The 18,765-nt window shown below is 39.6% G+C and overlaps 1 protein-coding gene and 1 non-coding gene across 4 annotated transcripts in view; both read right to left on the bottom strand.

Moving 5' to 3' along the window:
• Positions 1-6,607: 6,607 nt before the first annotated feature.
• Positions 6,608-18,765, bottom strand: part of NDC1 (NDC1 transmembrane nucleoporin) — a 68,917-nt gene continuing 56,759 nt past the window's right edge. For all 3 annotated transcript variants that reach the window (XM_032296940.1, XM_032296942.1, XM_032296941.1), the window contains 2 exons: positions 12,481-12,641; positions 6,608-9,167 (listed from right to left, as the gene is read on the bottom strand). In XM_032296940.1, coding sequence (XP_032152831.1) covers positions 9,104-9,167; positions 12,481-12,641 — 225 coding nt within the window. In that variant the 3' untranslated portion in view covers positions 6,608-9,103. The remainder of the gene's footprint in view (positions 9,168-12,480; positions 12,642-18,765) is intronic.
• Positions 11,148-11,307, bottom strand: LOC116564153. The gene has a single exon (XR_004274748.1). It is a non-coding gene; the product is annotated as a small nucleolar RNA SNORA58 (small nucleolar RNA).

Genomic DNA, 18,765 nt, shown 5'->3' with positions numbered 1-18,765 from the left:
TCCTGTTAGAGGCATCACAGCAAATGTGACTTTTGGTGGGCATATGCACTCATTTCTCCTGGACATTTACCAATTAGCAGAACTGATAGGTCACAGGGTGGGCACATGTGTTGCTTTAGTAGATACTGCCCATTTTTCCACTCCTTCCAGCATTTACATGAGAGTTTTAGTTGTTCTACATCCTCATCAACCTCTGTTATCAATCCTTTTATTTTTAGCCCTTCTAATGGGTGTGAATTAGCCTGTTTTCATACTGCTCATAAAGACAAACCCAAGACTGGGCAATTTACAAAGGAATGAGGTTTAATGGAGAACTCACAGTTGATGTGGCTGGGGAGGCCTCACAATCATAGCAGAAGGTAAGGAGGAGCAAGTCACATCTTACATGGATGGCAGCAAGCAAACAGAGAGCTTGTGCAGGCAAACTCCTGTTTTCAAAGCCGTCCGATGTCATGAGACTTATTCACTGCCACAGCAAAGACCCGCCCCATGATTCAATTATCTCCCACTAGGTCCCTCTCACAACCCATGGGAATTATGGGAGATACAAGATGAGATTTGGGTGGGGATATAGAGCCAAACCATATCATTCTGCCTCTGGCCCCTCTCAAATCTCATGTCTTCACACTTCAAAACCAATCATGCCTTCCCAACAGTCCCTCAAAGTCTTAACTCATTTCAGCATTAACTCAAAAGTCCATAGTCCAAAGTTTCATCTGAGACACAGCAAGTCTCTTCCACTGATGAGCTTGTAAAATCAAAAGTGAGCTAGTTACTTCCAAGATATGATGGGGGTACAGGTATTGGGTAAATACAGCCATGCCAAATGGGAGAAATTGGCCAAAACAAAGGCTCCATGCAAGTCCAAAATCCAGTGGGGCAGTCAAATTTTGAAGCTCCAAAATGGTCTCCTTTAACTCCATGTCTCACATCCAGGTTATGCTGATGCAAAAGTTTGGCTCCATGGCCTTAGGCAGCTCTTCCCCTGTGGCTTTGCAGGGTATAGCCTACCTCCTGGCTGCTTTCACAGGCTGGCATTGTGTGTCTGCAGCTTTTCCAGGCACAGGGTGCAAGCTGTCAGTGGATCTACCATTCTGGGATCTAGAGGATGGTGGCCCTCTTCTCACAGCTACAATACACAGTGCCCCAGTAGGGACTCTGTGTGGGGGCTCCAACCCCACATTTCCCTTCTGCATTGCCTGAGCAGAGGTTCTTCATGAGGGCCCCGCCCCTGCAGCAAACTTCTGCCTTGGCATCCAGGCATTTCCATATGTCCTCTAAAAACTAGGTGGAGGTTCCCAAACCTCAATTCTTGACTTTTGTGCACTCACAGGCCTAACACCACGTGGAAGCTGCCAAGGTTTGGGGCTTCCATCCTCTGAAGCAATAGCCCAAGCTGTACCTTGGCCTCTTTTACAGCTGGAGTAGCTGGGACACAGCACACCAAGTCCCTAGACTGCACACAGCAGAGGGAGCCTGGGCCTGGCCCATGAAACCATTTTTTCCTTCTGAACCTCTGACCTGTGATGGGAGGGGCTGCTACAAACGTCTCTGACATGCCCTGGAGACACTTTCCTCCTTGTCTTGGTGAGTAACATTTGGCTCCTCGTTACTTATGCGAATTTCTGCAGCCAGCTTGAATTTCTCTCAAAAAAAATGGGATTTTCTTTTCTATTGCATTGTCAGGTTGCAAATTTCCCAAACTTTTATGCTCTGTTTCCCTTTTAAAACAGAATGCCTTTAACAGCACCCAACCCACATCTTGGATGCTTTGCTGCTTAGAAATTTCTTCCACAGATACCCTAAATCATCTCTCTCAAGTTCAAAGTCCCATACATCTCCAGGGCAAGGGCACAATGCCACCAGTCTCTTTGCTAAAAAAATAACAAGAGTGCTTATTTCTCTCATAGGCCATTGGGATAAACTCTTTTGAAGCATCTATTCATCTTTTGCCCATAATGTTTTATGTACTTAGAGGCTATATAAAGTGCACTAACATTTAGAACGGTATCATATTAAATGAACCTTTTTAAAAACAATCTATTATTTTGAAGTGCCCCTCTTTATCTCTAGTAAAGCTTTTTGCCTTAAAGTGTACTTTGTCTTATAAGCTTTATCAGTAAAAAAAAAAAAAGTGTATTTTGTCAAAAACTTATATAGCTATAAAAGCTTTCTTTTAGTGTTTGCATGTTTATCTTTTCCTATCCTTTTACTTCCAACTGTCTATCCTTATAATGAAATCGCAGCCATTGTTGAAATCTCTCAGCTATTATTTGTCTGGAAAAAAAAAAAAAAGTCTTTATTTCTCCACCATTTTAAAAGATTAATGCTGGGTATAAAATTCTAGGTTAGTAGAGCCCTTCCAGCACATTAAAATGTCCATTTCGTTGTCTTCAGTTGTTTTCGTTGAGAAGTTAATTGTTGTTCATTTGAAAGTGGTCTTTAGCCAGGCACCATGGCTCAGACTCGTAATCTCAGCACTTTGGGAGGCAGAAGCGGAATCATTTGAGCCCAGGAGTTTGAGACCAGCCTGGACAACATGGCGAGAGCCTGTTCCTACAAAATATTTAAAAATTAGCTGGGCATGGTGGCACATGCCTATAGTCCCAGCTACTAGGGGGCTGAGGCGGGAGGATTGCTTGAGGCTAGGAGGTCAAGGCTGCAGTGAGCCAAGATCATGTCACTGTACTCCAGCCTGGGTAATAGAGCAAGATCCTGTCTCAAACATAAAATAAAAGTGGTCTTTTTTCTCTCTGTCTACTTTGAAGACTTTGTCTTTGGTTTTCAGTGCCTTCACTATGATGTAGTTCAGTGTGGGTTCTTTTAATTTGTTTAGAGTTCTTAAAGCTTTTTCAGTCTGTGGCTTAATGTCTCAAGTTTAGAAAGTTAGCTGTTTTAGGCTGGGCGCGGTGGCTCAAGCCTGTAATCCCAGCACTTTGGGAGGCCAAGGAGGGTGGATCACGAGGTCAAGAGATCGAGACCATCCTGGCCAACATGGTGAAACCCCGTCTCTACTAAAAATATGAAAATTAGCTGGGCGTGCTGGCATGCACCTGCAGTCCCAACTATCAGGAGGCTGAGGCAGGAGAATTGCTTGAACCCGGGAGGCGGAGGCTGCAGTGAGCCGAGATTGTGCCACTGCACTGCAGCCTGGTGCCTGGCGACAGAGTGAGACTGTCTCAAAAAAAAAAAAGAAAGTTAGCTGTTTTAAATCTTCAAAACTGCTTCTGTTCCATTAGATCTCCCTCTCCTTCTAAGATTCTATTCCAATTACACTTATACATTTTCTCACTGTATCTTTTTTTCTTTCTTTCTTTTTAGACATTCTCACTCTGTTGCCCAGGCTGGAGTACAATGGCAGGATCTTGGCTCACTACAACTTCCGCCTCCCAGGTTCAAGCGATTCTCCCTGCCTCAGCCTCCTGAGTAGCTGGGATTACAGGAACCTGCCACCACGCCCAGCTAATTTTTGTATTTTGAGTAGAGATGGGGTTTCACCATACTGGTCAGGCTGGTCTTGAACTCCTGACCTCAGGTGATCCGCCCACCTCGGCCTCCCAAAGTGCTGCTGGGATTACAGGCATGAGCCACCGCGCCAGGCCTGTATCATGTTTTAACCTGTCTTCTGTATTTTAATATTTTTGACTTTCAATGCTTTACTCTGGATAGTTTCTTCTGACCCATCTTCAAAGTCCTTTTCTTCAGCTATTTCTCATCTGCCATTAAACCTACCTATTGACTCCTTATTTTTAGTTATGCTATGTTTCTGTTCTAGAATTTCTCCATGGTTCATCTTCAAATTTTATATCAATGTTTTACAAGTACCTAACCACAAATTACGTAGTATGTGTATATATGTAGTTTCCAGTTCTCTCATGAATTAGAATTTTTAGTCTCATTGAATATAGCAGTAACCACTATTTTAAAATCTCTGAGAACTCTCTTATGCAGAGTACCTATGGATCTATCTATTGTCCATTGCTTTTGTTGGTTCTCATTCATGTTGTGCTGTCTCTTCCTGAGCCTGGCTACTTTTAATGGTGTGTAGACATTGTATTTGAAAATTTGTTTACAGATATAACTGAGGCCTAGGGTGTTGTGTTCCTCAGGAAGGATTTATTATAGCTTCTGCCAGGGCCTGGAAATACTGGCAAACACAAGTCACCTCAATACAATTTAATGAGGATTCTCTCTCACCTAGTTTATGGCATCTACTTCCTCTTCATCTTTCCTCCTAAGGTGCAGCACTTGGGATTCCCAACCCAAGGCAAGGGGATTTACCAGCTCCTCTTTGCAGGCCTTGAATCCCAAATTTTGTCTCCTACCCTGGGAGGCTCTGGGAACTGCCCCTACTCTCCATCTCATCCTGATCAACAAAGGCAGGCTGGTAGAAGCTATGTTGGCACAGCATGGCCTTGTCCCTCATGCCTATTTAGACCCTTGGATATTTGACCCATTTGGGCTAATTTCTTTTAATCAGGAATTCAGTTGGTACTTAGAACCCGCTTCTTAGTCTCTATTACATTGTAAACTCGGGGGCTGGAGGGCGGCTGGAGGGCAGCTGGAGGGAGTGGCAGAAAGCAAGAAGGGAGAATAAAACATATGCAGAAGGACACCCTGGGAACTCTTCAGGTTCTTCCGGGGGTCTGGAATCTACATTTGTGCTCACCAAAACTTTCCTGTGCCCTCAGAATCAACTCTCCTTTCTATGCTTAACCTAATTTGAGGTAGAGATTGTGTCCTTGCAACCACATCATAATACAGATAGGAAGAAACTAGCGTTTAATATTTTTTTCAAGATTACACACCGCTTTACTAATGGCTTGAGAGGTAAAAGGATAAACCAACCAACAGTCAATGTATCTTCAAACGACTATCAAGCTAAAAGTCTGATTCAGAGGTCACCTTCCTGTGTTTCTCTGCCAGGCATTCCATGGGGCTTCCAGAACCACTTTACTACCAGGGTCACGTATAAGGCACGCTCAAAATCTGGTAAAATACGTGTGAGGAGGGAGAACATGAGCACTGAGAGCGGTCCACCTGCACAGCTGTGCAAAATAAGGTGGGTGACAAAGTGGGCTAGCACCAGGACACATGTTTAATGATGGTTAAGCTCATTCTAAAGAATGGGAAAGTTGCCAAAAAGATGTTCGGGTAAAGGGAACAAGCACCAGCACATAATGATGTGAAAGGCAACTCTTGTCATGTTACCTGCCGCAATTTCAAGGTAAGTATCTGAACACCTGAATATTGCTCAGCATTCCTGCATTACCTACAGATTTACTGTACTCTTCAAATTTTTCAATAACTGAATCAGATGGAAGAACTCTATAGCGAATCATAGTCCATATTGCTTCAGACATTCATTTGAGAGAACACACTAGCAATCCACTAGAACAGTGGTTCTCAAAGTGTGGTCTCCCGTCTAGCGGCAGAGCAGCATCAGCATCACCTGGTGGTGTGCACTATGATCCTAGCTATTTGGGAGGCTGAAGTGGGAGGACAGCTTGAGCCTGGGAGGTCAAGGCTTTAGTGGGCCAGGATCACAGCACAGCACTCCACCCTGGGCATCAAAAAACAAGACCCGGTGGAAGGATGGAAGGAAGGAAAAGAAACTCTGGAGGTGGGGCCAGTAAATCTGTTTTAATAAGTTCCCCAAGAGATTCTGGTACACGCTAAAGTCTGATCTAGAATAAACCCTTCTCACAATGTGATTCTGCTTAGACTTTCATTAAAAATTACATCTCTGGGGAACCAGCTCAGACCTTTTGAACAAAATCTGCACTGACCTGGAGCCCAGATTCTACACAGCTACTAAGCACTCCTGGTGATTCTGATACACGGCAAGTTTCAAATACCACCCCATTAGATTATAAACTCCTTGAGAGGAGGGACTGTCTTGTTCAGTTTATTTCTAATTCTTGTGCCAAAAGAAGTCACTAGTGAATGTCCTGAATGATCAGCTAGTTCCACATCAACTTGCCCATCACAACAGCAACTGCTAAGGCTGCAGGAGCATGGCAGAACTAGAGGTATGTGCTTATCCATCCCCTTTCTTGCCCCTCAAAACAATCAAGATTTTGCTTATTTAAAAATGGTCAGCAGCTTGCTAAGAATAGCTGGATTGTTAACTGATGAATGAAAGCCATCTTTGTTTTAAGCTATTTGGTAATAAAGAAAGATAGCTATGGGTTGGGAGAGCTAGAGGGAGTCTGAAGGCCTTAGTACCTTAACTACCCAGAGGTGAAGTTCAGACTAATTTAAGTCAAGTTGACAGACGTAACTGTTAGCCTGGGGGAATACGATCTGTTTGGAAGCATTATTTTGGCAAGAAAAAAAACTTCTGTTAAGAGATGGCTTTCAGCACCTGCAAACTTTGTTTAGTTTTGTCAGCCACAACAACAAAGAATGAGACTTTGAGAATTCAGGCTCCTTAGAGTTACCACAAAACCCAAATCAGTCTAGGTTAAGAGCAAACGCTGAGTTCTCAAGAAGTTAAACTCTTTCAGGTTTTATAAGCAACAACTCTGAGGCTAAATTGAAATGTTTAAAAAAACACCACCACTCCTGCCCAGAAATTAAATAACTCACCTTACAGACACATATATTTCAATTAATTGTTCCATTTTTTTAAATTGCCTATTTATTTTTCTACCCAATCCAGTATCCACAATATACAAGAGGATATAAACAGACTATCATGAATATTTACAGGATGATACACCAAAGAATTACCAAGGAACAAATCCTGCAAAGTAACAAATTGTTGCTTATCCATGTCCACTCAACTGTACAAGGTTTATTTCTAGGACAATTTCCCATTCTCTGTGAAAGAAGTTCTGTGAATTTATACCTTCCATAAGGGTCAAGCAAATATGCTAAGAGCTGATACCATCATGTTTTTATACTAACAGCCGAGAAAGGCTTTTAAAGAACACTCTCTTTCAGTCCATTGTTACAGCATCAGTGGGCTCATAGGCAGGATGTGACTTCATCAAAGGAAATGCTTCTCTCTTCTTGGCCTCCCTAAGACCTTTCTCACAGTACACAGAAGGAGCTCCCCTTGATAACACCCTAGTTCCAACAGATGGTGTGGAGATTATCAACACACAATGGGGAAAAGAAACTGACCCCCTTACCAGCTAAATACAATACAGATCTAGGGAGGCAGTTTCCAGATCTCCAATAGGCAGACATTATGTGGCCTGTATTTAGTACACAGCACATTCTCTTGAGAGAAAACAGGAATGAACATTCTTAGAAACATTCACATTGTAGCTTTACCCAAAGTATATAGGAAATGGCAAAAACCTAAACCTAGCTGGACATTTTATACAAGTCAAAGTTCAAAGGAATCATCCTATCTTTATTCTCAGGAATCCAATGGGTTGAATACCACAGCTCTTCTTTAATGGAAGCAGAAGATTCAGAGTGCTTGTCTCCCAAAATGCCTCAGCGAAGAGCAGCACAGAGAATGTAATATAAAAAGCGTAATAGGGTTAATACATGGAAGACAACAATTCTCAGTCAACCTAACCACAATTTTCTGTCTTGGCCATCCGTAAGAAATGATCACATTTGATATTCAACTTTCGCATTCAAAAAAAGAAATCAATTCAGCTTCAGACACAAAGGAAAAACAAACAAACAACAACAAAAATGGCAATAGCCTACGTATCTAAACACTTGACAATCAGGGAACTGCCCCACAAAGATACGCTCAAGGCCAGAAGTGCCTGTTTATAATTTGGCATGTACTGGTTGAAGGGGCAACAGGGCCTGGAGCTAAAATAGTCAATTTAAAAAATATAAGACATCAATGAATCAGACAAATGTAGACATATATGATACCACATTAAAGACTCATATACAATACTGTGCTGACTGAAAATATTTTGGGACACTAGAAGGAAAAGATAATAGGAAAATAATTACAAAGGAGCATTTCAGTCCAAAGCCAGTCCAGTGAGTACATACAACTAGGATTTCCAATCTTTAATCTCCAAAGAAGCTGATTAATAAATTATAACATCACTTCATTCACCTTGGGACATACAACATACTTCCACCAAGTGCAGTAATCCCTCTGACGTTTTGGTTTCACTGCTATTTGATGACTAAGTCATTTCTGGCTATAAAGATCTTCCTAATATATTTTAATTAGCCATTTAACACTACAGAGGCTGCCCCCTTTGAGAGACCAGACAAGCTTCACTGAATCTGATCTAATGAAGGTGAACAGTGGGGGAAAAAGGGAGTATTCATTGGTTTTTTTTTTTTTTTGTAAATCTTTCTCTCTGGCTTGAAAAACTCTGCAATCACTTAATGTTTTGCTCCAGAAAAAGAAAGCAAAACTAGCTGGGAAAATATCCATACTTTGTGTTTACTAGCATGATACAAAATAAATTCACAGATGTCAGTCCATTGTTTCTTAAAGACCAAATGTGAATTTTTAATCTTGTAACTTAAGAACTGAGTTTTTCCACATTCTTTTATAGAGTTAGCATCTGTAAACTGAGACCCTTTTTTGGACAATCATACAAATTTAGTCTGTCCCTGGAAACAAAAACACAACCTAACAGATTAACAAAATATGTCCTTTAGACAATATTTTTTCTGTGAATTTTGCTGCACTGTTACCATTTTTATCCTTCAGCAAACAAAACTACACTTAAAAAGTTTATGTATTTCGAGTTCACAAAGAGCTAAACTCTTAATTAAGAAGACTATGAAGTCAACGTACTCTCATTTCAGAACTGGCTCCCCTCTTTTCAAAAGTAAACTCTAAAAGTTCTTTGGTTATCATTATTAAGTTATATGAGCTAGACATTTCCACTGCCATCAATGCTTCTGTAAAATTGAATAGAGATTTTATTATACCACACACACAAAAAGCAATCGGTACAGAAAAAGCAGTTTTTAGTTATTCTGTTGAGAATTTCTTTCCATGATTTCTCCCATTAAAGTATAGTTTTCAAAGCAACCACCACGACAAAGGAAGCATCTAATTAGTCCATTTTCTTCTGATCCAAGAATGCTGAACATTTACTGTCCCATCTGTAGTTGTATCAGCAGTGTAATGAACACAGTTTATATTACTTAACTATTCTTTGAACTCCAAGAACTGTTGAAGTCTTTTCTGATGTTCTGCAGATGCTTGCACAGCACTAAATGAAACATAAATTCAAAGCATAAGCTTTATTTTACATTAAGCATATTAAGTGAACCACAGAGCACAGAGTCAATATTTTTCAAAACAATTAAAAACGAATAGAAATCTTCACTTATTTAGTATTTCTGAAAAAGCTGGATGAAACTTTTTAATCTAATGAAGAGGAGGGCTTGCATTCAGTAATGGCATGTTTCTACCTTCTAAAAGACCAAAGCAAATTAAGACTGACAAGTGAAGGCATTAACTTTAACCTGTTCTGCTATGGAACCTGCTGTGCAGAGTTCCAGGCCTTGCAGTTGATATTCTGGATTTTATTATTTTATTTAAACCAGATTCCAACATTATCTTTGAGTTGTGGAGTATCTGAATTGCCTTTAATATAAAATCCTTTAAACTAAAATGTTTGGTTAAAACACAATAGACTCCATTAATCATTTTCAAAGGTAACGGCTTGGTGGTTTAGATTTATTTCTCCCTTTGAACATACGTTATGTTTTGGATGGGAACACTGAGTTCTCTCTCCACCCTCACCATCACAAAAACATATTACCTTGACAAAATTAGGGCAAATATATACTGAAACTAGTATAATACTTCCTGTTAAACTTTTGGGCAAAAATTGAATATAATGAAAGATTCCGGTTTTCTAGTTCTTGAATAGGTCACTGCTTTTTAAAGTGCCAAAACAGTATTACTGTAATAATTTTATTATGAATCATCTTAAAATGTCTTATGGACATCTTTGCTTTCTTAAACCGCATACCTATAATTGAACCATTTCAAGTATACCACTGTGCAAGGATGCCTCTAGGTGCTAGTGAGGCTGTCTTCTCTACTTAACAGCTCTGGAACTCTCTCCAACACCAAATCTGTGGCTTTCCCATGACACTTCTCTCTGCTAACAGGTAGTGAAGTGTCCCTTACGGTCTACGGTTAGTACTCCTGACTCCAGTAGCAATCTCTACCCCTCAAATAAATTTTGATATGGGCCAGGCGTGGTGGCTCACACCTGTAATCCCAACATTTTGGGAGGCTGAGGCAGGTAACTTGCTCACAATCACAGATAGTCAATGATGTAAGCAGACAGAAATCCAGATATTTTAACTCCAGATCTAACATTCTTTCCACTATACCATTCTGTCCTACTTGTACAAAATAGCCTCTACTGACTTTATAAACTTTGGTGCATATATAAAATACGGCTCTTCTCAGAGAAAAGACACTAAGGAGGAATTTCATTTTCACAATTTAGTTAATTTTTGAGGCAGGTTCTTGCTCTGTTGCCCAGGCTGGAATGCAGTGCCGCGATCTTGGCTCACTGCAACCTCCACTTCCGAGGTTCAAGTGATTCTCCTGCGTCAGCCTCTGGAGTAGCTGGGATTATAGTTGCCCGCACCATGTCTGGCTAGTTTTTGTATTTTTAGTAGAGATGGAGCTTCACCATGTTGGTCAGGCTGGTCTCGAACTCCTGACCTCAGGCTATCCACCTGCCTTTGCCTCACAAAGTGCTGGGATTATAGGCATGAGCCACCGTGCCTGGCCCATTTTCATAGTTTTTAACCAGTCATCTGTATCTCTCTCTCTCTCTCTCTTTTTTTTTTTTTTTTTTTTTTTTTTTTTTTTTTTTTTTGAGACAGTCTTGCTCTGTCACCCAGGCTGGAGTGCCATGCCACAATCTCGGCTCACTGCAACCTCTACCTCCTGGGTGCAAGCGATCCTCATGCCTCAGCCTCTCAAGCAGCTGGGATTACAGGTGCGCACTACCACGCCCAGCTATTTTTTGTGCTTTTAGTAGAGACGGGGTTTTGTCATGTTGGCCAGGCTGGTTTCAAACTCCTGACCTCAGGTGATCCGCCTGCCTTGGCCTCTCAACGTGCTGGGATGACAGGCATGAGCCGCTGTGCCCAGCCTACATCTCTTTCTTATCTAATAAATTCCTATGCTCCCCTTTTCTTCTTGCCTTTTTCCCTCAGGGGAATGTTAGAGTCCTGCAATTTATCCAGCCACTGATTACTGGCTAAAACTGGCAGGAATTTCAAATTATTCTTACATACAATAGTATGTAAGAATACTGCCTTTGCCAGTCCCCTCTGCCTGGCCATGACCACAGTCAGGCAAGGTCTAAAGGTATGCCCTTCTCCTTGCTTTTGTTCTATCATTAATATACTTCATATCTATTTCATTCTCTAAATTCACCAGTATTTTCTGATTGTGTCCTACATATTAATTTATATCTTGGAGGCTGTCTAGTGTTGCATAAAGAAAGACAAAAGATTTTTAAGAGCAAGAAAGTCCTAATTTCAGGTTCATGTTTAACAGGCACTAGACTGTGCTATTAGAGAAGTTTTAACATCTCTGTGCCTCTGTTTTCATACTTGTACAATTATGACACTTTCCACATTTCACAGGGTCTTTCAAAAGAGTAAATGTAAAATACACAAAGTTCTAAGTGTATTGTCTAGAATAGCACAGTCTGATAAAACTTTCTAGAATGAAGGAAAGGAAAGGTTTTATACTTAAGTTGTCCAATACAGTAGCTACTAAACACATGTAGTTATTGAGTACTTCAAATTCGGCTAGGGTGACTGGCAAATTGAATTTTCAACTTTATTTAATTTAAATTAGAAGTCTTAAACTATTCATTGATTGCACACAAAAACAGCAGAGCAATCTCTTGTCTTCTAAAGCTCATTTATAATTATGATAAATGTAAATATAGTTTAGTTACTAAGCTAGTATCCCTCATCCTGCCTAGCTAGATCATTTCACAAGAGGAAAGCAGTAAACATCAATAAAACTAAATATAACAGGCTTGGCATTTGTGGTTTTCTCTCTGGTTCTGTTTCTGAAGGTGTTGTGATCTGTCAGTGTTTTTCCAGCATGAATCACAAAGCACCAGGGATTCATTTCTGGAATACTTCGCTCACCCCAAGTCTTAAGTTTGCTGACCAAGATATAACAATAGAATTAGTTCTAATATGTTTTTCTGGAAAGGTACTCGGGTTTTTTGCCCTTTTTTCTCCCTTAAACATCTTTTGGTAATTTAAAAATATATATAAAATTAAATTTGCTGCATTTGTAACTTTCTGTCCTCTTTTGTCCATTTGAAAAAAATCCCCAAAGCATTATGATGGGCCAAATTTTAAAATATAAACATTAAGTCCACCTCCAAGCTGTAAGTTCACAGTAGGAATCATCAAGGTCCCAAAAGAACACTTTCAACATATAAGCCTTATCATTCCCATACCTGTTTCTAAGGAAAGCTCCCCAGAATGAGTATTATCATGGATCAAAACAGGTAAACTTACTTCAGATGTTCACCAAATGTAGTCGTTATTCTATAGATGGCAGTTTTTAGTGATGCTCTGAATGCAAATCTTAATGTTTTATATGAAGTATCCACAAGGCTTCCTGAAATCCGGGGTGGTTTACTGGAAGCATGAGGAAGCTTAAAGTACTTGTCGACTGCCTACATCAAGAAAGAAAACACATCAGTTTAAGTTATAAAGAAAGCCAGCCTAGGCCAGGTGCTGTGGCCCACATGTGTAATAACAACACTTTGGGAGGATGAGGCAGGGGGACTGCTTGAGACCAGGAGTTCCACTGTACTCCAGCCTGGGCAACAGAGACCCTGTCTCAAAAAATAAAAATAAAAAATAAAAAAAAAAAGAAAGCTAATTTAGTCCAAAGAATTAAGATTTGAGATAGATACATATCAATATATACAGAGAGATATACACATATCCATAGATATGCTGTAACATATTTCTTATTGTAGATCACGTCGAAATAGTTTCAAAAACAATGCAATAGGGAGGCTCAGCTACTTTGGCAGTTACCAGGCTCCCCCACCCCCAAAATCCAGACTTGCCCTCGAAAACAAAGCTATCATTCAATAGCCTTGAAAATGCAAAGCCTGAAGTGAAACACCAATGTCCTACTCTGCTTATGATGTGTGACAGGCAGGAGGACCTTTATTAAAAGACCTCAGCAAAAAAAACAAACAAAAAAAACCAAACTTTATACTTTACACAAATAGTTATTCACTAAATAGTTTATCTTCTTTTTCAAATCAGATAAGGCATTTATGAGCAATGACAGATGATACTGTTACATCATGAGGTCCCCATGGAAAAATAAAGTGAAAAGATATAATGGTAGAAGCCTATTATTTATAGTTATGAACGTAACCAAAAGAACTGAAAACAAAAGTTATTAAAATTATTTTTGTCATCAAGTTCTTAGTTTCAAGAGCTCTTTTACATCATCTGTTCTTTTTAATTTTAGCATCCTATTTTTGTTTCGAAGATGCAATATCCTTTCTTACTTCTAAGGATTCTGATGATAGCTTTTTTGTTTTTTAGTTTCTTCCAAGCTGACTTTCTCCCTTTGCTTCTTTCATGAGAGATTTTTCTCAGAAATCTAACGATCCTCACTCACAAATGCAAGTGGGACCTGATAAAGAGCTGAGCACCGATTCTGAGTGCATGACTGGGGATTACACACAAGGGGCTTCACAGTGGATCATCTGCAGGGACTTTTAGGGGCGAACCTTCAACTTAGTCACTTTAGGTCTTTCTTCTTGCACTGGCCAGAGTGCCCAAAGAAAAGTCTCCTAGTATCTTGACAGGACCTGGCCCCAGTGTTCCGAAGCCAACTGGGGAACAGGGCTTTTGAACTAACTCATCCCTCTCCTTTAGTACAGCACCCACAACTCTCCCAGTCTGGGTGTTCTGCTGTCTGTTAAAGGATAAATAAACCTCAGACTACAGTGGAGTAGGAGCAATTACCCCACAGCATAGGGTCTGGGGATCTAACTAATTTTCAAGCAGCTCTCACCCAATCTCTTTATTTTGGGTACCTGTCCCTTCATCCTTGGTTCTAGAGTTACTTGGTGCTTCTCCCACCATCAATTTGAAATCTGCCTCTGGAATCTGCTAAGTTAGCTGTCTCAACCATCTGCTTTCCAGCTTTGAAAGTTTTGTTGCTATTATGTCCTCTCCTGTTTATGGATTTATATATGTATAAAATACCTCTTCTACAGTTTAGTAGTTTTGGAGAAGAAATAAAATTTGATGCATGTCTTCAGTCTGCCACGATAACTTCAGTGTTATTTTTCACTTAATTTCACTGAATTTAGTGTTATTTAAGTATTTCACTGAATTTCAACTACCTAAAATAATTTCAAGTATGTCTCAGTCTTGGGAAACACTTTTAAAAGTGATAGTTGAAAAAAATATATGATTGAACTCAAAGTTATTGTGGCAGATTGAACAAAAGCATCAAATCTTGTTCCACGATAATGGAAAATTGGATTCTTTTCAATTTTCTTGCAAATGTCCTGATTAACCCTCAGTATTATCAGGAAAAATAATCATCCTCATTATTGCCTATGAATACTTTATATTTTTGTAGTCTGAAATCATTTTACAAACAATTTACAGATGACAAGGTAATGCCAAATAACTTTATATAACTTTAGCATAGGCAAGGACTTCATGACTAAAACACCAAAAGCACTGGCAACAAAAGCCAAAATAGACAAATGGGACCTAATTAAACTCCAGAGCTTCTGCACAGCAAAAGAAACAGTCATTGAAGTGACTCAGCAACCAACAGAATGGGAAAAAATTTTTTTGCAATCTACCCATCTGACAAAGGGCTAATACCCAGAATCTACAAAGAACTAAAACAGATTTACAAGAAAAAAACAAACCCATTCAAAAGTGGGCCAAGGATATAAACAGACACTTTACAAAAGAAGACATATATGAGGCCAACAAACATATGAAAAAATGCTCATCGTCACTGGTCATTAGAGAAATGCAAATCAAAACTACATTGAGATACCATCTCACGCCAGTTAGAATGGTGATCATTAAAAAATCTGGAGACAACAGATGCTGGAGAGGATGTGGAGAAATAGGAACACTTTTACACTGTTGGTAGGAGTGTAAATTAGTTCAACCATTGTGGAAGACAGTGTGGCGATTCCTCAAGGACCTAGAAATACAAATTCCATTTGACCCAGCAATCCCATTACTGGGTACATATCCAAAGGATTATAAATCATTCTATTATAAGGACACATGCACACGAATGTTCATTGCAATACTGTTTACAATAGCAAAGACTTGGAACCAACCCAAATGCCCATCGATGACAGACTGGACAGGGAAAATGTGGCATACATACACCATGGAATACTATGAAGCCATAAAAAACGATGAGCTCATGTCCCTTGTAGGGATATGGATGAACCTGGAAACCAGCAGTCTCAGCAAAATGACACAAGAACAGAAAATCAAACACCGCATGTTGTGACTCATAGGCAGGTGTTGAACAATGAGAACACATGGACACAGGGAGAGGAGCATCACACACTGGGGTCTGTGGGGGGGAACAGGGGAGGGACAGCAGGGGGTGGGGAGTTGGCGAGGGATAACATGGGGAGAAACGTCAGATATAGGTGATGGGCAGGAAGGCAGCAAACCACACTGCCATGTGTGTACCTACGCAACCATCTTACATGTTCTTCACATGTACCCCAAAACCTAAAACACAATTATAAAAACTTTACATAAGAATTTAAAAAAAATACAAAACTTTAAATAAGAAGACCAGTCACAATGGCTCATGCCTGTAATCCCAGCACTTTGGGAGGCTGGGACGGGAGGATTGCTTGAAGCCAGGAGTTCTAGACTAGCTTGAGCAACACAGAAAGACTCTGTCACTACAAAAAATTTAAAAATTGGCCGGGCGTGGTGACTCACACCTGTAATCCAAGCACTTTGGAGGCCAAGGCAGGTGGATCACCTGAGGTCAGGAGTTCAAGACCAGCCTGGCCAACATGGTGAAACCCCGTCTATAAAAAAAAAAAAAAAATTAATTAATTAATTAAAAAAAATTTTTTTTATTAGCTGGATGTGGTGCAACACCTGCAGTCCCAACTACTCGGGAGACTGACATGAGTGGGAGGATCATTTGATCCCCAAAATTTAAGGTTACAGTGAACCATGATCATGCAACTGTACTCCAGCCCGGGAAACAGAGCAACACCTTGTCCCCAAAATATATTAAATTAAATGAAAATGAAAATAAGAACACAAACACGGCAAATCCAAATTTTTATTCCATATTTTCTAGGTTTTGAAGATATACACACCTGAAATGAGCAATATCATTTGAATGCAACTAGTTGTTCATCAGCTATCATGTATAAACCTGGAATACATCTATCTTGTAAATACTAATTCCAAATATGAGCTATATCTCTAATAGATTCTAGCTCATCAGTACTCTGGTTCTTTTTCTTGCATTTGCACTATCAAAATGCAGTAGCTTAAAAAACTTTTGACAACTCATAATTTTGCTAAAGAAAGTACAGCCACTTTCTTTGCACCTTAATTACAAACATTTTCTTTTTCCTCTCTTTATTTTTGAGAAACAGTATCGCTCTGTCGCCTAGGCTGGTGTGCAGTAGCACGATCTTGGCTCACTGCAACCTACGTCTCCAAGGTTCAAGCGATTTTCCGGCCTCAGCCTCCAAAGCAACTGGGATTACAGGTACCTGCCATCACGCCCAGCTAATATTTTTGTATTTTTAGTAGAGACAGGGTTTCACCACATTGACCAGGCTGGTTTTAAAATCCTGACCTCAAGTGATCCACTTGCCTCAGCCTCCCAAAGCGCTAGGATTATAGGCATGAGCCACCACGCCCGGCTGAAAAACATTTTCATTCTTAGGTTTATACAAATTCAGATGATCAATTCGGATGGCTTTTTTTTTTTGACATCACCTATTGCCTTCTTATCTTTATAACCCCCTTACAAATTGTATAGATACTGGTACACAAATACAACAGAAAATGAAGGAACACTGGTCATATGGACTCTTAGCAAAATGAGATGATTTAAGTTCTTATTATAAAATACTGTGGGATAAAGTCTTTCCTGTTGAATGACTTACTAGATGAGCATACCACATATATTTCTTTTCTCCCATTAAAAATATATTGTTCTGTAATCTTTGAGTTTGAGGAAACCATGTCTAGAATATCAACTGAAGGTTCACAGTCTAAAATTCCTCTGTTTTTTGAGATGGAGTCTCACTCTGTCACCCTGGCTGGAGTGCAATGGTGCCATCTCAGCTCACTGCAACCTCCACCTCCCTAGTTCAAGTGATCCTCCCACCTCAGTCTCTCAAGTAGCTAGGATTATAGGCATATACCACCATGCCCGGCTAATTTTTTTGTATTTTCAGTAGAGATGGGGTTTCACCATATTGGTCAGGCTGGTCTCGAACTCCTGACCTCAGGTGATCTGCCTCCCCGGCTTCCCAAAGTGCTGGGATTACAGGCATGAGCTACTACTACACCAGTCCTGAAATTCCCCTTATATAATCAATTTCATCATCATCATTAAAGTCTAGAGCTATGCTGTCCAATATGGCAACCACTAGCCACATGTAGCTATTGAGCAACTGAAATGTGATGAGTCCGCATTAAGATATGCTATAAAGTGAAAAATAAACATCAGATTTCTAAAAATTAGTATGTAAAAATTGATATAAAAGATCTCATTAGTAATTTTATCTTGATTACATGGTAAAATGACTCTACTTTAAATGTTGGGTTAAATAAACTGTACTATTAAAATAAATTTCACCTGTATTTTGTTAATGTATCTACCAGAAAACATAAGACTACACAGATGACTGCATTTTATTTTTATTGGACAGAACTGGTCTAGAGTGCAGCTATCTGTCGCTCTGCATTTGTCTCTCAGTGTGTCTAAGTAATTGTTTTAACATATTGGCAATTTTCTTCCCTTTACCATTGTGGGCAGAAAATTTAAAAATTATGAATTATCAGTTGTGTTCAATGAAAACACTCCCAGCACTTTGGGAGGCTGAGACAGGATTTCAACATGTTGCTCAGGGGTCAAGCAATCCATCAGCCTTGGCCTTCCAAAGTGCTGGGATTGCATGTGTGTGCCACCATGCCCAGGCAATCTTTCTTTTAAAAGAGATGTGACGTTGTAACAAAAGATGTAATTCTTTTGGTGGCAAAAGCTGACCTGACGAAAACTCATCTGGCAGTAAAACATGACTGTGCTGACCCTGGCTATTTAGAGTCTTCATCCTACTTTACCCCCCCACTTAATCTGAATATTCAGATAGCTCACCGGAGAAAATATTAATGAATCTGATCAAGGGGATTCTACTTCAGATACGAATAGGAATGTAACGTAGTATATGATATATATATGTATATACTATGTCACATTTTTAAAATTAAAACACATCTGAATTCTGAAATATATGGTAGGATTTGAGATAAAGGACTATAGACCCATATTCTATTTGTAGCAAGTCAAACTAGTTTACCATTACAATAATTATAAAATTTTCTTTTAAATAAATTTATGTTTAAAATGAATGACTTGGCCGGGCATAGTGGCTTACGCCTGTAATCCCAATACTTTGGGAGGCCAAGGCAGGAGAATCAATTGAGCCTGGAAGCCGGAGACCAGCTTGGGCAACAAAGTGAGACTCTTGTCTTTTTATGAAAAAATAATAATAAAATCAATGA

Source organism: Sapajus apella, unplaced genomic scaffold (assembly GCF_009761245.1).
Source record: "Sapajus apella isolate SASKATOON/1434 unplaced genomic scaffold, GSC_monkey_1.0 scaffold36, whole genome shotgun sequence".
NCBI lineage: Eukaryota > Metazoa > Chordata > Mammalia > Primates > Cebidae > Sapajus > Sapajus apella.
Note: the sequence above shows the minus strand (reverse complement) of the source record. Positions and strands in the feature narration are given on the sequence as shown.